Source organism: Balaenoptera acutorostrata, chromosome 13 (genome assembly GCF_949987535.1).
Source record: "Balaenoptera acutorostrata chromosome 13, mBalAcu1.1, whole genome shotgun sequence".
In the NCBI taxonomy this organism is placed as follows: domain Eukaryota; kingdom Metazoa; phylum Chordata; class Mammalia; order Artiodactyla; family Balaenopteridae; genus Balaenoptera; species Balaenoptera acutorostrata.
This window is the reverse complement of record NC_080076.1, coordinates 91810921-91835628: the sequence shown is the minus strand read 5'-3', so window position 1 is coordinate 91835628 and position 24708 is coordinate 91810921. Positions and strand designations below refer to the sequence as shown.

Genomic DNA, 24708 nt, shown 5'->3' with positions numbered 1-24708 from the left:
GATGTGAGTTCAGCCTTCCCCAGTGCAGGAACCCGCGTTCCTGCCAGGAGCCCGCTTTGATGAGAGAGGACAGCAGGAAAGAAATCAAACACGTGGAGGCTTTTTTTCTCCCAGAATATGGTTAAATTTCTGCTTTCCTTTTTCAGGTCTAGGTGTTAGCACTGGGTTCAGGGAACTATTTCATCAATTAATTGGTATAAACCAGGTGTCCTCAAACTTAGGTGTGCATCAGAGCCGCCTGGAGGGCTTGTGAAGTCGCGGTCCTGGCCCATCCAGTGACATTTCCTGTGAGTAGGTCAGGGGTGGAGTCCAAGAATTTGCATTTCTACTAAACGCCCACCTGATAACGGAAGCTGCTGGTCCAGGACCCACACTTTGAGAACCACTGGGGTGATCAGTAGTTTTTCTCAAGAAACAAACAAACTTGACTATTTACCAAGAATATTGTTCTGTTTAGGTTTGTTGAACATTGATGTTGGATATTATAACTCACGTCTTTTTTTTTTTTTTAATTTTGTAGAAATAAAAGAAGAACTTGAAGATCTGAACAAAGAAATCAAGAAAACTGCTAATAAAATTCGGACCAAGTTAAAATGTGAGTGTAAAATTTTGATTACATGTAATCATTGATGGTGGGAATGTGGGTAATTATTATTTTCTTCTTTATAACTTTTTATTCTTTTGCATTTTTAAAAGTTAAGATTGTGACCACTTTAAAATAAATTGTATGTACTTGGAATAGTAAGACTTGTTTAAGTTCCTCATTATTCTAGAATTCTTAAACGAGGAGCTAAGCCTAAGGGCTGTTAGTTAACCCTTAAATTTCAGAGCGAAGCACTAATTCGTGCCCAACAAGAGTAAGCACTCGCTTATAAATTGTTAATCTGTTATATTTTATGACATTTGGGGCTAAACTGCAGATATTTGAGAAGGCAACTAGCCTTTGACATGAGTTGCCAGGTGCTTCGTGAATGCCCTTGTACTCGGTGAGCTCCTTTGAACCTTTCCGTACAGTTCATCTCGGCTGAAGGCACCGGGTGGAGGTTCACAGCTTCCCTGTGGGACCGAAATAGACGTGGGTTTTCTCTCTGTGGTAGAAAGACACACTGTATTTAATTTTTACAAAATAACATTCAAATCAAGAATATTTCTGAAGAGCAAAAGGAACCTTTATTAAGGAGAATTTCAGACGTATGTCGGGGGAGGGGGTCACCACCACAAGCCCCATGTCCACGCCCTTGAGCTCTGCAGGTCCCAGCGGCCCTTACCCAGCGCAGCTGGTTTCACAAGCGATCCCAGACATCTGGGTCTTCATCAGCATATAGTTTTCGGTGTGTATTTCTAAGAGAAGGATTTTTCTCCCCCAAATACAACTATAATACTATTATTATATCTAAGTCACATTAATTACTATTATTTATTATAAAATATCCAGTCAGAATTCACACTTCCCCAATGATCTTTTTATTTTTTTATTTTTTTTTAATAGTTTGTTTGAATTGGGTTCCTTATTTGGACCATATCCTGTGATTGGTTGATATGTCACTTCAGGTTTTTTCACATCAGATTCTCCTTCCATCTTTTTCCCCCCAACACTTTTCTTTTCGTTGGAGAAACCAGGACATTAGTCCATCAGAAGTTGCCATGTTGCAGAGTTTTGCTGATTTCACCCCTTTAATGTCACTTAACAGGTTCCGCTGTGCTCTGTATTTCCTGTGGATTGACAGTTAAATTCTCCAAACTTGATCAGATTCATGTTGCCTGCTTTGAAGTGTGAAGCTGTAACATCTGGTTTTATTTTGTGCTATCATCAGCAACTGACAATTACCAAAACTCATAAATTTACTAGGAGGTGAAAAGATAAGAAAATACATTTGAGGTTAGGCTTGAAAACCTTTCATTTTTTAGTTGAAAAGATAACTCTTTCCTGCTTGTTTCTAGCTATTGAACAAAGTTTTGATCAGGATGAGAGTGGGGACCGAACGTCAGTGGATCTTCGGATACGAAGAACCCAGGTGTGATTATTGGCCTTGTCTAGACTGAAGCAATGCTGAAGAATAGGTCTTTTTACGTCTTTCAAATTCAAAATAATTTCATCTTTACCATCACATTAATTCTTTCAGCATTTCTGCATAAAAAAGGCATCGTATTTATAGACTCCCTCTCTAGATTATGAAGAAAAAAAGTGTATTCAGCCAAACAGCAGAATTCTGTTCTGAAGAGCAAAGAATTATCACAATCATTTTAGTGTTCATGGTAAAATCCTCACCTTTTATAGGTTTATGGTGCAGCAAAGTGGAATTTAGTTCACTTAACTCTACTTGACAAACGGAGATTATGTGTTCAGGCTCTGGGGACAGCTTGTCTGGGTGCCAACCTGACCCAGTCAGCCTGTAACTATGGGCTAATTGACTTCTTGAAATGATGGTTTCACTTCTATAGAATGAGGGATAGTAATAGTATAGTAGGGTTACTGTGAAAATCAAATAAGATGATGCATGTAAAGTTCTTAGCATAGGTTCTGTTATACAGTAAGTTGCTGTTAATCTTATTTTCCATTTGAAGGAGTAAGTGGCATATTAGTTTGAATTTCTATAATGTAATGTTTTTGTATATCACTCTTAATAGAAGAAATGGCCGATGTATATTGATCTATTTTTTTTTTTATGTTAAAAGCATTCAGTGCTATCTCGAAAGTTTGTGGAAGTTATGACAGAGTATAATGAAGCACAGACTCTATTTCGGGAGCGAAGCAAAGGCCGGATACAGCGTCAGCTAGAAATAAGTGAGTCAGTGAACATGCTATTTTTGTTAAAAACATATTTTTCTTCCTTAGGGTCTGACATGAAAGTATGTAACTTCAAAAAAGTAATTCCATCTCTGTTTTGGTCAATATTGTAAGCCTAAAGTGCTTTCATAGCTTCCTATTCATTGAATCAACCAACCTATTATTTATTTAAATCCTTCAGAAAGTTCTAGGTGAGTGGACTTTAGATTACTTGTAGAGCATTAATGAGACCTGGAAGACTCTCAACCGTCATTTCTTCATGTATTTTTTGTGTCCCCCAACCCTTCCTGCCCCGTGTCGGGGGACAGTTCCCTGTGAGTCTCGCGGCTCTGCATGTCTGGTGAGCGGACACTCGCTGCCTTCTTGCTCCAGGCTTTCTCTTGCGGGTGTCTGTCTAACAGGCAGCCTTAGAAGATGAAGCTCATGGTTCCGTCTGGGCGGAAGGCAGTTTGCTTGCTGAATAAAGGTCAGGCAGCTTTGCTTACTCCCCACTGTGGAAGATCAGGGTTCCTCAGCTGTGACACAAGCCCCCTGTGGGTGCACCTTCCACTGGGGCTGCTCTGCGTCTCCCACGGGCTTGGGGAGGGGGGAGCAGCCGTAAACGTGAACCTCATTAAATGACATTTTAGGACCTCCCTGGTGGCGCAGTGGTTAAGAATCCACCTGCCAATGCAGGGGACACGGGTTCGAGCCCTGGTCCGGGAAGATCCCACATGCCGCGGAGCAGCTAAGCCCACGCGCCACAACTACTGAGCCTGTGTGCCGCAACTACTGAGCCCGCACGCCTTCTCACCGCGATGAGAAACCCGCGCACCGCAACAAAGAGTGGCCCCCACTCGCTGCAACTAGAGAAAGCCCACTCACAGCAACGAAGACCCAACGCAGTCCCAACGCAGTCCCCCCAAAATAAATAAATAAATAAATAATGACATTTTAACATCTTTATTGAGATATAGTTGATGTACCATGTGAATGATACTCAAAGTGTACAGTCCAGTGGTTTTTAGTATATTAGCACAATCAATTTTAGACCATTTTAATCACTCCAAAAGGAAACTTTGTACCCATTGTTGGGCACTTCCCATTTCTCCCCTGAGCCCTAGGCTACCACCAGTTTATTCTCCTGTCTCTGTAATTTTGCCCATTTTGGGCATCCATATGAATGGAATCGTACAACATATGGTCTCTTGTGACTGGTCTCTTTCACTTAGCACAGTTTTTTCAGGGTTCAACCGTACTGCAGCAAACACCAGTGTTTTATCCCTTTTTTACGGCTGCATCACGTTCCATTGTGTGGATGGACTACATTAACGTTGTTTATCCATCCATGAGGTGATGGACATTTGGGTTGTTTCCACTTTTTGGTGATTATGAATAATGCTGCTGTGAGCATTCACATTAAATGGTATTTTAATTATTATGATGTTTCAATTGGGTTTTTCCAAAATTCTGTGAACCTGTTCATAGACAGCGTTAATACATTTAACTCAAGGAAAAAGTATTAACGTCCAAACTACAGAAAGTATTAGAGCCTCTGATGCTAATTTTGCAGTCTTTATTATGTCCATTTAACATATGCTGGATCTAGTTTACCCCCTTTTCCTATAAGCCAGAGTTAAACTTTTAGGAAAACTGATACGCCAAAATGTATTATCAGTTTCGTTTTTATAGTTGTTCCTTATTCAGACTAAAATTGGATTTTATTAGTCATTCCAATTATAAGATTTTTCATGAGTGTTTTCCAGTTCTTCCTACTTCTTAGGCTTATGTTAATTTCTCTCATCGTTAATATTTGCCTAAGAAAATACATTGGAAAGGTTAGAAAAACGTTGGTTGAATATGTTAACAACTCAGATTTTAGTTGCTAACTTATGGGTGCAAAAGTCATTTTTAAATATTGCTGCATTCTGAATGGAGTTTTTAATTGTTAATATTTTAGCTGGAAAAACTACCACTGATGATGAACTAGAAGAGATGCTGGAAAGTGGGAATCCCTCTATTTTCACGTCAGACGTGAGTACGCAGGTGGCTTTGTGGCCTTGCGTGTTTGTATACATACAGATTTTTTTTTTTTTCTTTAACTTCCAGAGCAATCGTAAGTTCATTAGTATTTCTCCTCTGTTTTTGTTTTTCAAAGATTATCTCAGATTCACAGATTACTAGACAGGCTCTCAATGAAATTGAGTCACGTCATAAAGACATTATGAAGCTGGAGACCAGCATCCGAGAGCTGCATGAGATGTTCATGGACATGGCCATGTTTGTTGAGACTCAGGTAATCACACACATCTTTACTTCTCCGAGATAGAGAGCTGTTTTCTGTAAAATCTTATATTTGATTCCAGTATACCTGAGAAAGCCATTATTCTGGATGCAGTCTCGTAATTCAAAAGTTGTAGTGTTATTGCCATGTGAGACTGAAATGCTGTAAACAGCTTCAGCTTTCAGCAGTGGGGGACAGGTTTACTTAAGTTACGTATGGTGTGTCCATAGGACGGCCTGTTGGGCAACCATAGGCAACATCGACTTTGTTCATGGAGGACTTTTAATGCAATATACAAACGTTATGTGCCAGAATTTCAAGTTGACATAAGAGGGAGGTACTAACCCTTACACGTGTATGTACAAATGTGAATATGTATACAACACACGCCCTTATACTCCTGTGTGTATGTATATATGGCATGAACTCAGCTGCATGAAACAGTACTCACAGAAGGAAAGAAATATACCAAGCAGTATAATAACAGTGGGACTATGGGAATTTTAGTCTTCTTCTCTAAAATATATGTATTTTCAAGTTTTCTGTAAGGACCATATACTAGAGTAACAATTGGGAGAAATGTATGAAAGAATAAGTCCCAAAGGGGATACACCGTGACGTAACTAGAAGCTTATACTTGCTACGCGGTGTCTAGTACCACCGGCACGGGGTGACGGGGGTGTGAGGAGACCCTGTGAGGAACCGAGGAAGTTAATACAGTTTTTTAAAAACAGAAAGTTCAGTGTAAAACACAAGCCGGTGGTCGCGGTTAGGTGTGTGGCTGTGCTTGCGCTTCCTCTCGTGATGCTGCACAAGGTCCTCCGTGACTTTGCAAGCGCGCGAGGCTCGCCCTCGGCCACTCACTGATCGGTGGGCCGTTGAGTTCAGCTGACCGCCCCGTGAAGGGGGAGCATTCGTACCAAGTCACCTTAGGAGTCACGTCACACTCAGGTCCTCGCTCCCACGGAGGCTGGTTTCAGGATCTCTTGTGTCCTCTAAGAAGGTTCGGGTCTGACTGGCCTATTTCTCATTGCCTGGGTTACGTGAGGATCACTAGGAAATCCATCCCGGTGCCGATCCATCCTCCACATCGCCACTAACATTTGAAGAACACTGTTTAGTTTGAGGAACCTTGTCATAAAAATGTGTGCGGAGCTGAGGTGCGGTGCATTTGCAGTGTAGGGTGGGGACGGGGCAAGTTCACCCCTTTCTGATGGGAGGGCCCGTGCCACTCACGGTGCAGAAGGGCAGAGCTGGGAGTCTGGCTGCTACCAGCTTCTTATTTTCAGGAAGGAAACCAGTTAGACAATAAGAACAGTCAGTGATTAGTTTTGTTATTACTAAAGATTTTAGAGTACCTTGGACTTTTAATTAGGATTGTTCTATGCCAGATGTATTAATCGCCATCAGAAAAATCGATATATTCTTAGCTTTGTTCCATTGCTTCCTTTTAGAAGTCTGTTAGTGCTGCATTATATTGGCTCGTCTAATTCAACATATATGTTTAGTCAAAACTTACTAGTAAGTTTAAATGTGTGAATGAGTAAGTTAATTGTACGTCATTCTTCAATGCTTTACCCCACTCACTGCTACAGATTACGTCTGCTGGTGGACAGAAGACCAGGTAATGTGTTTTGTCACCTAACATTTCACTGGATTCACCTCACTTTACGTTTTTGCTCATTAATTTAGTCAACTTAGTGGCCAACGTAAGCTATTCCTAGTTTACTGTATTTTGAAGAAATTGCAGCAATTTTCTACCCATTAGAAAAGATGCCATTCTTTGCCCACTGTATGTATGTGCCTAATAGTAAACATTCGCTTAGCCTAAAGCTAGCCGCCTCCCGTTCACTGCGCCCGTCTTTAAAGAGTGTTCTCATGTTAAAGCATATCTCAGAGTGTACGTGATACGCCTTCAGTTATCAACACTGTTGCCCATCCCATTTAGTTCTTTTTATAATACAAGTTAGATTTTGATTATTCTGTATATTGTACATTTATAATGGTCTCATCTTTTTGTAAGTGTGAAAAAAAATTCGGTGTCCATTACATGCACATTATGTTCCTGTGGAAACTTTACTGCTGCTCTGTGGCTGTCTTAAGATACACAATTAAGTCATTTGAAAGTACCTTCTAAGTTTGAAACTTTCTGTTTTAAGGGTGAAATGATCAACAACATAGAAAAAAACGTTATGAATGCCACAGACTATGTAGAACATGCTAAAGAAGAAACGAAAAAAGCTATTAAATATCAAAGCAAAGCAAGAAGGGTGAGTTTGGTCTTGAAGAATTAAAGTGGGTTTTTCTCTGGGTTTGGTTTTGAGTGTGCATACATTGATGCAAGCCTACTTAAGAGGTATTCCAAGAAATGAAAACTCCTTACATTAATGTTTCATTTGAAAACTGAAGTAATTCTTTTTGCTAAAACGTTTGAAGTTTATCAGACAAGTTATGTTGACTGTAAACCCTGTTGGTTTTAAGTAATGAAAACCCTTTGCAGCCCAAGTCAGTCTCTCTGCTTTTCTCAGTTGCACGGGTTCCAATTCCAGAGTTCTCTGTTTCTCGGGTCATTATTTGGAGGGACATAACAAAACTCATGGGACTGGAAGTTCTAAAAACCATTGGTTACACATTTTATGCAGTGAACACTTTATTCTTTGTTTACGTTATTTGCTAATCCGTTGGTTTGGAGGAAAGAAGAGAGTTATTTGAGACCGTGGACCTAAGATGTTATGTAGCACTCGCACTGACGCTTTGTAAACGAGTTTCAGTATCTTTATCTGAATCTTAACGTGTGTCGTGTGTGAGTGAAAGCTCTTCTAAGAAAACAGCGAAACTACAGAATTAAGTTCTGATTCAGGGACTGGAAAACTGTGTGTCTCATTGTGTGACCTCACCCATTACTTCCTGGTCCCTTTCTCTCCAGTGTGGAAAGGAGCAACACGGAGCACCAAACCCGTGCTTTCAGGGCCTGTCACCCTCCCACCTGCTGGAAGACAGCTGTTGGGTTTACGATGCCTTTCTCAGTGCCAGTCAGGGGGAGGTTTCCAATGTGACGGCAAAAAAGGGAGTTTCAAAAACTCCTTGTAAAGAGGGAGTTTCAAAACGTTCAGGAAAGATAGTCAGATTCTGAGCGCGGATTCACCCGTAACAATGGCCCATGGACGTTCTCAAATAAGATGCACGTCTGGGCTTTAATGTCAGCCTGCAAAGCATCTCACCCTGCTTTTTCTTGGGAATATCTGAGTGTTAATTATCTTTGAGACGTAAGACATGGTTTCTTACATAATTCTGTGTTACCACCTTTTGAAATATTGAGCTTTGAAGTAAAGCAAGGGGGAAGAGATATGGGAACATATGTATATGTATAACTGATTCACTTTGTTATAAAGCAGAAACTAAAACACCATTGTAAAGCAGTTATACTCCAATAAAGATGTTTAAAAAAAATAAATAAAGTGAGGTGACGAGGTCCGCGTGTGAGGTGCTTTGGCTGGTCCAGGCACGAAATGGACTTTCACTTAAAAAAAATCGTTAAAAAAGGGCAGTTCCCTTCCTTTCTCCATGACCTAAACAGCACGTCAGTCCAGCGAAAATTTCCGTGAGCAGTTCCCTGGTTTCACAGAGATAAAAGGTGGTCGGGGGGTGCATCTTATCCTGCACCGGCAGAGCCAGCCTCGTTCTGGCATGTGGCTGGGAGCGGCGCGTTACCCGGAGTGGCCACTGGTCGGAACGTGATGTTTGTTTCAAAAATCATCACCATCTCTCCGACTCAAGGCCTGGCGTCTGCAACCACACGCAGCTTGTTCAGCGTCTCCCTCTGCTGTTCGGTGTGTGGTTGTGGAGATGCTGGCCGTCCCTCCCCTCTCCTGGTGTCCCGGTTCCATTCCCGGGGCAGCTGAGTTAGCCCCTGAGAGACCAGACGGCACTAGCGGAGTGTGGTTTGTTTTATACGGTGTGGCAGGGCCAGTGAAGGACTTAACGGCCAGTAACAAACAAACAAGAAAGAAAAGAGTGTAGCGGCTGAACACATAGGTGACTGATTCCTGGGTTCACAGACCTGGCTACATTGCTCTGTATACGTGAAAACAAGTCAGCTGTGTGTCTCGCTCCTTCAGACATTTACCAAGAGAATGTGGTCCTGCAGCTTTCTCGTTGATGAAACCTAATATTTCGAGTTCTATAACAGTCTATCTCCAAGTACTCTGACCTCATTAAATTAAAAACCCCTCTTTATGAGAACTGAAAGTTGTCAAGCAGAATTAATCGATGTCCCATAACTTAGATTTTAAAACGAATTCCGATAGATTCTTTGATTCTAAATGAATGATGTCTTCTAACACGGCGGTGTGGAATTAACCACGATATAATCGGCTTGCTTTTCTTTGACAGAAAAAGTGGATAATTGTTGCCGTGTCACTGGTTCTGGTGGCTGTGATTGCGCTAATTATTGGTTTATCAGTTGGCAAATGATGCGGTGGATTACGTCAGCGTGCATGCCTCTCTGCCGGCGCGGCAGTAAGTAACTAATCAACTAATCTGCTTACTCACTCGCCCAATTAGCTAATAGTGGTGCTTGCCCAATTAAAAAATACTGGAAAGCAATAAAAGGCTGCCAGCGGAGCGTTTGCCTGACTTCTGTGCTGAGAGCAAGCTTAGGCTGGGCGGCCGTTCATTGCTAAACCAGGGTCGCCTCCCTGTTGGTTTCGAAGCCTCGGCTGGGTTTGCCTCTGTTACTAAATGTGACGGCGCGGGCGGCAGCCCCTGACTCTCCAGTCTTCGGTTTTTGGTCCAGGAGGATGCCCTCTTCTTAAAGGAGCCCTTCATTAGTGGAATAACCTTAGCAGTGAGGATGACTTCTCAATTAAAAAACTAAAATGTAATGTTTAATTTCTCTCTTAAGTTTTAACTCTTCAATAAGTGCAACAGCCGAAAGTTGCTTTGTGAACTCTATTTATTTGCTCATCATTTTACTGTGGAATTAGAGGGAATGGAACGAGAGCTGTGAAGAACGCTCTGGAATTAAAAGACTTGGTCTCACTTGTTTCCATTTGTCAGCGTCTAGTTTGTTTTAAATGTGACCACATTAAAGAGAAGACTTGTGCTGAGTGAGCGTGCCTGTTAATTCTTAACTAAAGGATTTGGAATACAAAAGATATTCAGTTCTTTATTTAGAGTATCTTTATTTTTGTTTATGAGAATCACCCCTCTCCAAACTTCAGTAGATTTTGTGTTTTTCCTCCGTTGTTTTTTATGCATTTGGAATCATCCTTCTTGCGTTAACTCTTAAGTTAGAATGCTGCCTGGTGTATTAAATTTGGACATACCAGTTATTTATATTAAAACGTTTGTTTGGCATGATCATTGTGATTAAAATTATATCTAGATTGTGACAAGCAGTCGTTGATGAATTCATTATTTTATCGTGAAAGCAGCTGCTGGCTTGGTAGACACTTGGCACTTTCTCACAGAGAAGGCGAGGAGTTTCCCGACGTGAGCGTCTGTGCGCTGAGGACCCACCACAGGCGAGGGTCCCGTGCAGTTCTGTCCCAGCGTCACATGGCCACCACCTTGCACTCGAGGTAGTTCCCGTTAGAAGCTCTGGGATGTTGCCTTTGTTAGCGATGCATTTTTTCAGAAGGCAGAAGGAAGGAAGGCTCTCTTTTTCATCAGGCAGGATGTTCATGTATCCTTCCATGCTTTCCTATTACGTCTGCTGAAAAAGTGGTGTATGTGATTTTCCTTCATTAATAATAATGGTATTTAAAAACTATTTTTATAACTTTTTATGAACTATGTATTTTCTTAGCTTTTCCTAGTGGCCATCATATGGCTAGTTGGATGTGCTTCCACTAAAGGTAAACTTAATTTTAGATTGGACGCTGTGGTGATGAGGTAGATTGACGGCAGGCTCCTCCCAGCAGGGTTCCCTGGGAGCCCTGGGCTTGCTCTGTGCCCTGGGCCCGGCCGGCCGGTGGTGTACTTTCGTGCCTTTAAGCACGAATGAACACAAAACGATGCTCACTAATAAGAAACACATCAGAGAGCACACCAGCAGGTTTTTTTTTTTTTAATACAAATGCAGTGGTTGGTGTCTTTAATTATATACTTTTGAAAAACTATTCTTTCAGCAAGTAGTTCAGCACAGCCCTCCTCTGGGCCTGTAGGCACCGTGTGGAGGGAATCCTACTCCCTGGAGCCCTGCAGCGGGGGCAGGGTGCCGGGTTTTCTATCCAACGACACTGCTAAGAGGACACGTGGCCCGGGATTTACGTGTAGTAGGTGGTGGCTTGACTCCCAGGGGTGTGCGTGGGCCACCAAAGAGAAGTCCAGGCATTTGGCTTGAGTTGTGAGCAGGTTATTGGGCAAGAATGGTCATTAAATCTATGGCATTGAGGGTTCAGGAGCTCAGCCATCGTGGAGTTCGGGAGAGCACCGCTGAAAGCCAGGGGTGGAAGCTAGCACGCACATACGTGCTACCCAGAGACAGGGCCGTGAGAATCAGAGCCCCCTGGTTCTCCGAGGTGGTTGGGTGCAGTGAGGTTGACAGGGGCACGTGGAGCAGGTTCTGGAGCCGAAGGGTGATGCCAGTGGGAAGGGAGGGGTGATAGGCTGAAGGAAAAAGGTGTGTCTAGAAAGGTGCTGAGAGAGGCTCCCTGGGAGACACGTGAGGAGGCCGCGAGGATGGTCGGGACCAAGTCCTGGCTCTCCAGGAAATGCACAAGTAATGTTAACCAGTAACAGGAAGTCTGAGAGCGTGATGTCCTGAAGGCAGCGATCCCAGGATTCTGCATGATTGACGTGGAAGTTTACCGAGGGGCCCGGCTCTGCTCATCTTCATGCAGTAACTGACGGCGCTCTTGGCAGGCTAATACTGATGCAGAGCTGGCCAGTTTGAGCAGCTGTGATTTCTCAGATGAAAGTGTGCCGTGAGTTCGGAATTTAAAATCGTGAATCTCTGCTGTTTACAAAGAGAACTCGGAGTCAGACAGCGTGGTGTGCCTTTCATCTTCGTGAATTCCGCCTGTTCTCCCGCAGCCGGGTTTCCTGGAGAGACTAGATTTCTTAAGCCAAAGGTTGTTTAGCTTTTCAGCTGTGCAAGGGTGCTTGTTAATTGAAAGCAAAAAGTTAAATGTTATATTGCCTTGCTCTGGGCCGTGGATGCAGCAGAAGACCGAGTTAATGGCTTGCTGATTTCTTACTTGCATCATACCTCAATGTAAAAAAAAGTATAAATAAGATTTTTTTCAGCAAGTGAAAAATAAATCCATTTAAAGTTTTAAAAAGATGTACAACGCATCCAAGAAATAACTGTTTGGGATTTTCTTGTGATCAATAGAACGTGTTCATGAAGACCCCACAGGGTGTCAAGTAGACATTGCCTTTTACCTCCAGGAGTAAATAGTTGTTGTCTTAATAATATGTGTTTTAAGTTATTAAATTCATTTAATATACATGTGTCTATAACTTAGTGCTTTGCCTCTGGAACTTTCCTTCCCCACCCCTCCCTTTTCTATGACCTGTAGGGGTTCTTTCTTGATGATGGGCTTGTATTTTAAACCATCTCAAATTCCAGGAGAATTTTGTTAGGAAATGACGTTAGTGATTTCTTTCCTTTGATATCTTGCAAATTAATAAATGTTTTTCTTTATCTTGCAGAAAATGATGTTCATTATTATTTGCGTAGTTATTTTGCTTGTGATCCTTGGAATTATCCTAGCAACAACATTGTCATAGCAACCATGTCCCAAGAGCCGTTGATCCTTGGAGTCAGACCACACCTGCAGCAAATGAGCCTCCTCCCATTTCATGAATGAATCCTAGACATTGTGACACGTGGCATTGAGTGCTGACTTTTTATTAGTGAATTCAAGGAGAAAACGCAACAGAATGTATTGTTTGGTGAGAAAAGCAGAATGGATGTGATGAGTTAACCCAAACATCCTTGGATTCTGCATAACACACCACAAAAAATTAACAACGTGAAACTGCTTTCAGTGGCCTTAGAATAAGGAATTATTGAAATTTTCAATTTTTTTTATATTTCAGTGTTAAAAATGTATGTGAGGTTTAATTAGGAATGTCTTATGTTATGAAGCTATTAGATGTGAGGTCTAAGACTTTCTTCCCTCTCCCAGCTAACATGCTGATTGAGATGTTTTTGTACTGTGTTTAATTTGTGTTTGTTTATGTTTGCAAAAATTATTTTTATTATCACAGAGCTGTTTTGTAAGATATCTATAATTTTAAATGTTTATAAATTGTTTAATATATTAACATCTTAATTTACTCCAATTTTATATATTAACTATTGCCTTTTAAAAGAAATAGGAAGGTTCATGATATTAGAGCCATTTTTGCACAGTTGTTTACAGAGTCTGCCATCAGCCTAGAAGACATTGGTTGCAAGGTTCCCCAAAAAGCCTTTCTAGTGCCTTCTGTTAAAATTGATTTATAAGGTTTAAATGCACCCAGCACCCTGCGGGAAAAGCTCGATTATTGTACTCAGCTCCATTTCTAGCTGTTTCATTACCCAAGATAATAAATTAGTTACTGCACTGTAAAGACAGTGGTCTCTTCTTTTATCCATAAGGTTTGTGATTCCCTGTTTACACTAATAAAGTCTCAATTTAAGATGGTGATAAAACCAAATTTTAAACTCAAGGGGATTATTCCCAGACATTAAGTAATTCTTTTAAATTTCAACCGTTGTACAGATCACCTAAATGTTCTTGTTCAGTACCTACTCTTCTGCTGAACTTTAAAAGTTAATTCCCAAAGTTTACAGGAATCTATGATAATTAACATTTTTATTACTCATTATTTTTAGTATAATATGCTTTATTTTTAGACTGTAAAATGTATGAAATCTTACTAGTGAATGGACATGTATAAGATAGCATCTCGTCAAAATTTTAAATGAATATGTGAAGGATACTCAAAATGTAGTTAACTCTTGTTACTTCTGTATGTGATTGTGTAAGCACATGACTGTATTTTAACATTGGCTTGAAAACTAATATAGATACGCTTGATTGCAAACTGTAAGTGTGAATTATATCGGACCGTTTAGAAACTGTGTTCCTTATTCAGTACAATTATGAATTTCACTCATTCATACTTTATACATCTAACTGCTTAGCTTAGGCTTAAGTCTGTATTTATGCATTTTATTTACTTGCTGGTCATCACTGTGTAGTCAGAATTCCTATAGGAGTATCCTGGCTCTAGCATATATATTTCTTAAATCTTTAAAAAGCCTGTCAGTGGGACATGCTCCCTGATTTGTGCTTAAGTTGAAGGTGTGACCTGTCCTGAAGGATATTTAAATATCTAGAGCTCGTGCTTGTATTAATGTAACTTTTGTACATCCAAACATTTGTCTGTATGATTATGTCCCTGTGCGGAGGAACTTTGTGCTCCCCCCGTGTCCCACTTTTCCCTTCAAGTTAAGTCTTTTTCGTCCCCACCTCTCATAATAATTCTTACTGTATTTTTTCAAGACATTCTGGATTTGAAGTACTTACTGAATCTGTGTTTTATAGTTGAAGATATGGAAGTGCTTTTTGATTTGTACTTAGGTGTTTAAGTCATCCATCAGGTAACACATTTTGTATGTCTAAGCCTCATGTACCTATTTGAAATCAGATTTTTAAAAATACATATACAGGTTCACTTGTTACTTTTTATCATTTCTTCAAATATTTCATGTTTACATTAAAAAAAAATCTCAGAGAACCAAAAAAGAAATATTTACTTTCTGCCTTGTGTTCATTTCTGAAAAGATTTTTGGGGAGATATTTTATTGCATATCCATTAATAAATTGTTCTACTATGAAAATCACCTCTGGCCATTGTTATGTGTAATGATATAATGTGAGTTAATAATTTTAGGTGTTTTTGATTGTTTTATTTATTATTGTTGTTATTATTACAAGCTTCTGTGTTCGTGTCTCAGATATCAGCAGGACATATTAAGGAACCCACCTGAATTCTTGCTATTGACAACAACTGCCAATTCAGGGGTTTTGGCTTTGACAAATTGGCTTATGCCAATTTGACAGGTTCTCATTATTAACATTTATTAACAGGGCGAACCCCTCCCCCCCATATTCTGAGTTATTTATCCTCTATACTTTCCTTAATCCTCTTTCAGTTTTTCTTATTAGGTGGAATTTCCTTGATCCATAACCCTTACTGAATTCTAACCGTGTTGGAAAGTGATGTTCAAAATCCAGAATATAAAAAAAGAAAGAAAAATAAGCTAGTCCTGGAGCACCTCAGCCCATGGAGGGGGACCCCGACCTGTGACCTCTAACTGCCTTCTCCTCTATTTCTTCCGCGGGGACTTTCCTTTCAAGCTGCAGTCTTGATGTGCACGTTCAGTAATTTAGTGCCTTTGTCTATGCTTCTTAAAAGAACACGAAGCTTATCGCCTGAATGGATTTTTCGGGTTCGCACCCTTGGGCATTTCCGGGTGGAAAGGTACCCAGAGGGCGGGGAGGAGGCAGCCCCTCCGGATGGGGAGTCGGCCGCTCAGCTTCCCTTGGAGGCTCGGCTGGGGCACTGCGGGGCAAGGTCACCGCCCGCCGGCGGCGCATCTCAGAGACACACGCCTTCCCAGGGTTCAGGCACCCACGCCGCGCCAGGGTCTCCACACCTGCTCTGTCGACGGTGGCCCCGGAGGGTGGAGCGGACATCCGGGGACGGGGCGGGGCCGGCTTCCGGGTCAACCAGCGGTCGCGTCCTTTCCGGGACCTCTTCCAACGAAGTGTTAATTTCTCCCCTAAAGCGGAGCCCACATCCTTCCACAAGTTTAAAGGGTGGCAGCCCCAGGTCAGGGGGCCGAGGCCCCGGGGGTTCAGGGGTCAGGGTCGGGGGCAGGCCGGGGGTCAGTCTGCATCTTCTCATGGCTGTGACTCGTGTGCTTGGCGAGGACCCCTGTGACAGCGGAGGCCCCCGCCACCCCCAGGACTACTCTTCCAATTAACACGCAGCACGCTTCCCGGGGCCACGGCGGTGAGCCTCGGGGAGAAGAACGGCCTCCAGAGGGAGACGAGGGAGAAGCCCGGCCTCTGGAGGGCAGCCGCGCAAGGCCTGGGGCGTCTCCGCGTGGTTTCGCAGAGCGCAGCGCACACCGCACCGCCGTTGCTTCCTCCAGCGCCGGTCCCGCCTGGGTTAAGACCGGACGCAGGCTGCGGCGTGGACGGACGCCGCGCGGCCGGGGCTTAAGCGCGGCACGAGCTCTGCGGAGGCGTCCCGCGTCCTAGCTGCCGGCGGGCTGGAGACGCACCTGCGCCTCCGACGAGGACGCCGTGTGGACGGGCGTCGTTTCTTCTGCCTCTCGGGCAACACCCGGTCGTCATTTCCTGACTTGCCTCCCTTGAACGAGCAGGTTCCTAAACCAGGAAGATGGTTAAGGGCCGGCCTGTGAGAAAGAGGTAAGTTCCAGAAAAGGCAGCGTGATCCAGGCGAGCGAGGGCAGGGGGTCGGCAGGTTCAGCCTGCGGGCCTGTGACCTCTGTCGACTGCAGAAAAATGCACAACCTAAAAGTGGAGAGTGGTGTTTTATTTGGTGTCTTTATTGAGGCTGTAAGCCCGGGGTACGGCCTCTCAGATCGCTCTGAGGGGCCGCTCCAAAGAGGTCGGGGAGTAGCCAGGATGTGTAGGAGTTTTTGTTGGAAAAAACAAAACAAAACAAGGAGTCGAACATCAGAAGATTGCTGCTAATCACAAAACCAGACATCTCAAGGTAATGATTTTAGTGCTTTTCTGTGTATGGGAAATGCAGGAGTGTGGGCTCATTGAAGTGATTCCTTTGATGTGCACCTTAGCTGTCTAGGGCCAGTGTCCTGCTTTTCTCCATCCTGAATCCCCTCAGGGTGCCCAGTCAGGGCGGCCGCAGTGGTGGATGGCTTGACAGTGGGCAACATTCACTGTTTACTGAAATGGCAGGCGATGTATATATATATATATATATATATTTTTTTTTTTTTTTAATTTTGAACTGACTTTTTTTTTGAATTAATTAATTAATTAATTAGTTTTTTTGGCTGCGTGGGGTCCTCGTTTCTGTGCGAGGGCTTTCTCTAGTTGCGGCAAGCGGGGGCCACTCTTCATCGCGGTGCGCAGGCCTCTCATTATCACAGCCTCTCTTGTTGCGGAGCACAGGCTCCAGACGCGCAGGCTCAGTAGTTGTGGCTCATGGGCCCAGTTGCTCCGCGGCATGTGGGATCCTCCCAGGCCAGGGCTCGAACCCGTGTCCCCTGCATTGGCAGGCAGACTCCCAACCACTGCGCCACCAGGGAAGCCCCTTAATTGAAGTCTAGTTGATTTACAATGTTGTGTTAATTTCTGCTGTACAGCAAAGTGATTCAGTTATACATAAATATACACTTTTTCAAGTATCCTTTTGCATTTTGGTTTATAACAGGCTGTTGAATATAGTTCCCTGTGCTCTACAGTAGAACCCTGTTGTTGATCCATTCTATATATAATAGTTTGTATCTGCTAAGCCCAAACTCCCACTCCTTCCCTCCCTCAGCCCCCTCCCCCTTGGAAACCACAAGTCTGTTCTCTATGTGTGTGAATTTGTTTCTGTTTTGTAGATGTGTTCATTTGTGTCATATTTCAGATTTCACATATAAGTATTATGACAAATATGGTATTTGTCTGACTCACTTCACTTAATATGATGGTCTCTAGTTGCATCCATGTTGCTGCAAATGGCATTACTTTGTTCTTTTTTACGGCTGAGTAGTATTCCATTGTGTGTGTGTGTGTGTGTGTGTGTGTGTATACACACACCACATCTTCTTTATCCATTCCTCTGTTGATGGACATTGAGGTTGCTTCCATGCCTTGCCTGTTGCGAATGGTGCTGCTGTGAACATAGGGTGCAGGCAATATTCTTTCCCCATACCTCGGTCCCCTCCTCTGCGGAACGGAGGGTGGGAGTCCTGGAGAGCCTTCCCGGACTGCAGATGAGGTTTACGGTTACCTCACCCAAGTTGGTGCTTCTGGAAGGAGACTGTGGCGAACGCTCCTGGGCAGAAACCCCTATGGAGACGGCGGCTGGCATGGCAGCAGCGCTCGTGCTGTGCCCCTGTGCCAGTCGTGCTTCCAGCTCGTCATGGAGTTTCCTGGGCAGGTCCAGGCCCTGTCGTCCGAGGGCAGATCTGGGACGATCTGAGATGCCTGGGTTCAGTGTCGATGGAGCGGCAAGGAGGCCTGTGATAGCGAACAGCCTGGAGGAGCAGCTGCAGACACAGCCCCGCCTGCCGGGCGGGAGGCCAGGTGGCCAGGCAGCGGGTGAGACTGTGGACGGAGATCCAGCCGAGGGGCTCAGTGTCCAGTGTACCCGGGGGGCGTGGACAGACAGCAAAGGCTGCCTGAAGTGCGGAGCACAGGTAACGGGTAGAGGGGGCTTCGTGAAGACCAGATGGGGGACCGTGACACCCCGCAGCAAAGATACGAGTGATGGCGTGTGGCCAGGGAGACAGGCGGGAGGTCGAGGATGATGGCCACGTGTGGACACAGCTCTCCACCTGCTTCCCATGTGCTCGGAGGGGATCTGCTTCCCCTGGGCTCAAAGCCCCCCAGAAGTTCCCGTCTGCAAGCTGGGGTGGCCTTGGGTCGTAGTGCTGGGTCTTGCGGGACCAAGACTTGGTCCACGTAGCTCCTGGCACCCCGTGTCTTTCTGTGCTTCCCCGGACGTGGAAATCTGAGCCCCTGGCTTGTGCTGGAGGCCTGGGTACAGTGAGGCAGGGGAGGGGGGGGGGTCTCGATTTGCTTAAAGGGCAGAGGCCGAAGGCCTGGGGTGATAGGAGTGTATTGCCTGCCACACCTTTATCTTTTTTAAAGTGCCATTTATTTATTTATTTATTTGGTTGCACCGGGTCTTAGGTTGCAGCATGCGGGCTCCTTAGCTGCGGCATGCATGTGGGATCTAGTTCCCCGACCAGGGATCGAACCTGTGCCCCCTGCACTGGGAGCGCAGGGTCTTACCCACGGCGCCACCAGGGAAGTCCCTTAAGTGCTTTTTGAGGTATAATTTACCATGAATTCATCCATCATAACTGCGTAATTCTATGATTTTTAGTAAATCTATCGACTTGTGTGACCATCACAATCTTCCAGCTTCGGAACATTTCCATCAAAAATGTCCATTTGTTGCCAATCCTTGCCTCCCACTCCCAGCACGAGGGGCCTCTGGTCATGCTTTCTCTTTATAAATTTGTCTTTTCTGGACATTTCATGTATTGAATACTTGGAATCATATAGTATGTAGTCTTTTATATCTGCGTCCTTTCACTTAGCATAATGTGATGGAGGGCCATGCATTTTGTAGCTTGAATCAGTAGTTTCTTCCTTTTTATTGCTTTTTATGGTGGACCACACTTGGTTTATCCATTCACCAGTTCACAGACATTTGAATTATTTCCAGTTTTAGCGTTTTAGCTATTACAAGTAATGCTGCTATGAACCTTTGTGTGCATATATCTATGGACATCTGTTCTTTTTTTTTTTAATGTTTTAGCCAATCTGACCCTCTGCCTTATCCATCAAGCTGGCTTTTTTAAAAATAATTAATTAATTAATTTATGGCTGTGTTGCGTCCTTGTTTCTGTGTGAGGGCTTTCTCTAGTTGTGGCAAGCGGGGGCCACTCTTCATTGCGGTGCACGGGCCTCTCACTATCGCAGCCTCTCTTGTTGCGGAGCACAGGCTCCAGACGCACAGGCTCAGTAGTTGTGGCGCATGGGCCTAGTTGCTCCGCGGCATGTGGGATCTTCCCAGACCAGGGCTCGAACCCGTGTCCCTTGTATTGGCAGGCAGGTTCTCAACCACTGCGCCACCAGGGAAGCCCTGGGTTTCTTTTTTTTTAATTAATTAGTTAATTAATTTATTTATTTATGGCTGTGTTGGGTCTTCGTTTCTGTGCGAGGGCTTTCTCTAGTTGTGGCGAGCGGGGGCCACTCTTCATCGCGGTGCGCGGGCCTCTCACTGTTGTGGCCTCTGTTGTTGCGGAGCACAGGCTCCAGACGCGCAGGCTCAGCAGTTGTGGCTCACGGGCCCAGTTGCTCCGCAGCATGTGGGATCTTCCCGGACCAGGGCTCGAACCCGTGTCCCCTGTATTGGCAGGCAGATTCTCAACCACTGCGCCATCAGGGAAGCCCTATCGTTTGGGTTTTAATGGCATTGATGCTCCCCTGTATCAGATGTCATTTTTCTCTTGCTGCTTTCAGGATTTTCTTGTTGTCTTTCAAGAGTTTGATTATGATGTGTCTAGGTATGGATCTCTGAATATTTTGGGGAGTTTTTGCCCATTATTTTTTCAAGTATTTTCTCCAGCTCCTTCTCTTCTTTTCTCCTGGCACTCCCCTGACATGTATATTGGTGTTCTTGACACTCTCCTCCACGTCTCTGAGGGTCACTTCATTTGTCTTCAATACAGTAAGTCCCCTACATATGAATGAGCTCCGTTCCGAGAGTGCGTTCATAAGTCCAATTTATTCGTTAAGTCCAACAAAGTCAGCCAAGGTAGCCAACTAACACAATCGGCTATATAGTACTGTACTGTAATAGGTTTATAATACTTTTCACACAAATAATACATAAAAAACAAACACAAAAAATAAAAACATTTTTGATCTTATACTACAGTCCCTTGAAAAGTACAGTAGTGCAGTACAAGAGCTGGCATCCAGGGGCTGGCATCGAGTGAACCGGCAAGAAGAGTTACTGACTGGAGGAGAGAGAGGAGGTGGGAGATGGTAGAGCTGAAGGATCGTCAGCAGTAGGAGACTGAAGGTGAGCTGCAGTTTCACTCAGGCTGGACGTTGATGGCTCACACACATGCATCTCTGAAAGTTCGCAGCTTGAAGGTTCGTATGTAGGGGACTTACTATATTTTTTCTTTCTGTTCTTCATATTGGGTAATTTCTACTGCTGTAACTTCAGGTTCACTGATTCTTTCTTCTACCACCTTGAATCTACTGTGGAACCCTTGTAGTATATTTTTCTTCATCTCAGTTATCATACTTTTCAACTCTAATTTTTTCAAATGGATCTTTTTTAGAAATGTAATTTCTGTCCATTTGAGACTCTCTATTTGTTGACTCATTACTGTCATACTTTTAATTCTTTAAGCATAGTTTCCTTTAGTTCTTTGATCAGATTTATAATAGTTGCTATGAAATCTTTGCTACATTGAAAATCTGGGGGCACTGAGAGACATTGCCTATTGACTGCTTTTTTCCTGAGTGTGAATCCCATTTTAGTGTTTCTTTGCATATCTCATCATTTTTTGTCTCAAACTGGACCTTTTAGATAATATATTGTCTCTGCATTATATACCTGTTAACTGCATCCTGGTCTCCCACTTAAAGCCTGTTGCTGCTGCATCTCAGTTTGTTTATTTCTTTGTTTCTTTGCTTAGTAACTTGCCTAGGCTGAATCTGTGAGGTCTCACTCTATGGTGTGTGGCTATCAGTTTTTTTCCTTAATTCTTGTCCTTATTTTAAACCTACTTTCCTGAGGGTTGTCCCTTTGTCTGCATAGGTTAGTGGTCATCCAGTAATTGACCACCTTGATCCAGGAGGGCTTCGTCTTCTGCCGATGGATCTGTAGGAGAGCAGGCAGTGCGTTCACGGTTCAGGCTGCTCTCAAGTCGGCCTCGGCTTTTGTTTTCTTCTAGGCCCTCCGAGGTCGGTACCTGGGCCTGCTGTTCTCTATGAGGCTGACCCCTGGGACCACATCATCCGGCCTCTGGCTCTCTGATTTCTGACTAGTTTGTCCAATGGGAAGCACTAGTAGGAGGGAAAGGTTAGGGTATTTCTTCACTGCTCCCACCTTTCTTCAGAACCACATCTCTGTTGACTGTCTTAGCCCACTCAAGCTGCAATAACAAAATATCACAGACAGGGTAGCTTACAAACGAAAATTTATTTCTCAGTTTTGGGGGCTAGAAGTCTACCATCAGGGTGCCTGCAAGGTTGGGTGAGGCCCTCTTCCAGATCACAGACTTCTCGCTGTGTCCTTGGAAGCTCTCTGGGGTCTCGTATAAGGGCACTAATCCCATCCTTGCGGGCTCCACCCTCATGACCTAAGCACCTCCCAAACCCCTCTACCATCGCTTGGGGCACTAGGATATCGACATATACATTTTGAGGGGACACAAACATTCAGACCTTAGCAGCAGCTTTGTTGTTTTGTTACAGAACCACACTTGGGTCCACTCACCATGTGCAGTAAAGCCAGTCTACTGACACCAGGTTGTGGTGAAGGAAAATGTGGTGTTTATTGCAGGCGCCAAGCAAGGAGAATGGGCAGCTCATGTTCAAAGGACCCAAACCCTCTGAGTTTGGCTTTGCCTGTTAGGGAAGGGTTTTTAAAGACAGCGTGAGGGAGAGGGTCACAGGGTATGTGATCAGCTCGTGCACATACCTCTGACTGGTTGGTGGGGAGGTAATCGGGAGTCAACATCCTCAGCCTTCTGGTTCCAACCTTTCTGAGGTCTACGTGCTTGTGGGTAGCATGCTGTTATCCTGGTAGGGGTTTCAGTATTTGTAAAATAACTGAAGGATGTGGCTCAGGATATTATCTATAGCCCTTGAGGAGGAACTAAAGGCCCTTGATTTTGTTTTATGGCTAAACGGTTTTTGTTTTGTCTTGCTTGATTGCTTTTGTTTGTTTCTGCACTTCCTCATTCTCTGATTAGATTTGCTCTTCGGAATTGGGGGAAGGCCTGGGAGGCTAAAGCTTGTCTACAGACAAGAGGTGGGGGACACGTGGGAGGGTTCCTGCTCAGTTACAGTTTCCTGATTACGCTTCTCACCATGAAGGGATGCAGCTTTCCTGGCCTCTGAGAACTCTTTTTATCCTCTTACAGGTCTTTGGGCCCCTTAGCATCCGTTGTACATGTATCTCCCCCGACCTTTCTCTGAAAGTAGCCCTTTCAGTAAAGGCTCTTCATTTAAACCATCTGTCATAAATCTGTTTCTTGGAGGGACCCTGGCTAGAAGAGAGAGGAGGCAAGGACGGCAGCCAGGTGTTCGGTCCAGGCCAACAGGTGGATGGGAGGCCGTTTGCTACGAGGAGGAGAACTCAGAGGCGAGTGTGTTTGGAAGTGGATAATCAAGGGTGATGCTTGATTGGGGCACCTATTGGACACGGAAGTCAAGGAGTTAAGTTGGCAGTTGAATATGGAAGACCAGAGCTCAAGAGATGAGGGGCTGGTGATCTAAAACTCGGAAGGCATCCAAGTATTGATGGTACTTAAACTGTAGGCATGAGATCATTTAGGGAGAGGGTGCAGAGAAGTGGTCCAAGGAAGAAAACTAGGGTGTTTCCAAGTGAGAGGTCTGGACACGGAGGAGAATTCAGCCCTGGAGACTGAGATGGGGTGACAGTGAGAGAATGAAGAGCATGACGACCCGGAATCCTGGGAGGAACGTGCCTCGAGAAGGAGGGGGTTATGCTGCTGGCAAGGCATGGGGGGCGGGGACCCCTGGGCTTGGGCGCATGGACATGGCTGGTGAAGGGCTTCAGCAGGAATGGGAAGCAGGGAAGTGGAGCTTCGTTACGAAGAGAGCAGGAAAATTGGGGGAGAGCTGGGGGGGAATATAGATCCATGGAGTTTTGTTTTGTTCTGTTTTGAATGGGAAATGAATGTAGAGAGAAGAAGTGATATGCAAGAGAGAGAGAGAGGGGTTAATTGTAGCAACCAAGACCTTGACCTTCAGGGTGTGGGACCCGGGGCAGAAGCAGAGAGGGGCAGGGGCAGCGCCTCGGCTGGACAGGAGAGTAGAGCCCTCGTGCAGGCATCAACGCCCACGGTGGTGGTGGTGGGGGGTGATGTTTGGAAGAACAGGTTCCTACATCAGGCACCGCTCTCCCCAGGCTTCTTTGCCCAGACTGACTTCACCTCTTGTTTCCCAGAATCAATTGAGGCCATCAGGTGTGAATCCTCGCCTTTTCCTCCCAAAGATCTAGCCCACCTCCCATTCTCCTGTCCTCCCTAGACAGGCTCCTGCAAAGGTGACTCCCTCCCCGGGGTCCGCACCGCAGAGCATGGCAGGTCGTGTAAACAAGTGACAGGGACCTCCCTGGCGGTCCAGTGGTTAAGACTCTGTGCTTCCGCTGCAGGGGACGTGGGTTTGATCCCTTGTCGGGGAACTGAGATCCCACATGCCGCACAGTGAGGCATGCATAAATAAATGAATGAATAAACAAACAAACAAACAAACAAACGAGGGATGGCACCACGGACAGGTCACATAGAGCCATGTGATTTTTACATTATGTGCAAGAACCAGCCTCACCTCCAAGGAGAGGCTTTCTCTGCTTTCTTTTTTAATATATAAATTTATTTATTTATTTTTGGCTGCGTTGGGTCTTCGTTGCTGCGTGCGGGCTTTCTCTAGTTGCGGCGAGCAGGGGCTACTCTTCGTTGCGGTGCGCGGGCTTCTCATTGCGGTGGCTTCTCTTGTTGCGGAGCACGGGCTCTAGGCGTGCAGGCTCAGTAGTTGTGGCTCAGGGGCTTAGTTGCTCCACGGCATGTGGGATCTTCCCAGACCAGGGATCGAACCCGTGTCCCCTGCATTGGCAGGTGGATTCTTAACCACTGCGCCACAAGGGAAGCCCCTTCCTCTGCTTT

The 24708-nt window shown here is 44.5% G+C and overlaps 1 protein-coding gene across 3 annotated transcripts in view; it reads left to right on the top strand.

The window, feature by feature from the left end:
* STX2 (syntaxin 2) overlaps positions 1 to 14889 on the top strand; it is a 40948-nt gene extending 26059 nt beyond the window's left edge. Inside the window, exons 4-11 of one of the 3 annotated variants that reach the window (XM_057526793.1) lie at positions 521 to 595; positions 1942 to 2015; positions 2677 to 2785; positions 4728 to 4801; positions 4926 to 5063; positions 7211 to 7321; positions 9444 to 9569; positions 12711 to 14889. In XM_057526793.1, coding sequence (XP_057382776.1) covers positions 521 to 595; positions 1942 to 2015; positions 2677 to 2785; positions 4728 to 4801; positions 4926 to 5063; positions 7211 to 7321; positions 9444 to 9524 — 662 coding nt within the window. In that variant the 3' untranslated portion in view covers positions 9525 to 9569; positions 12711 to 14889. Of the gene's footprint in view, positions 1 to 520; positions 596 to 1941; positions 2016 to 2676; positions 2786 to 4727; positions 4802 to 4925; positions 5064 to 7210; positions 7322 to 7977; positions 9415 to 9443; positions 9570 to 12710 lie in introns of those variants that run through there. The other 2 variants (XM_057526794.1, XM_057526792.1) reach the window with 2 other exon arrangements.
* Positions 14890 to 24708: the final 9819 nt, after the last annotated feature.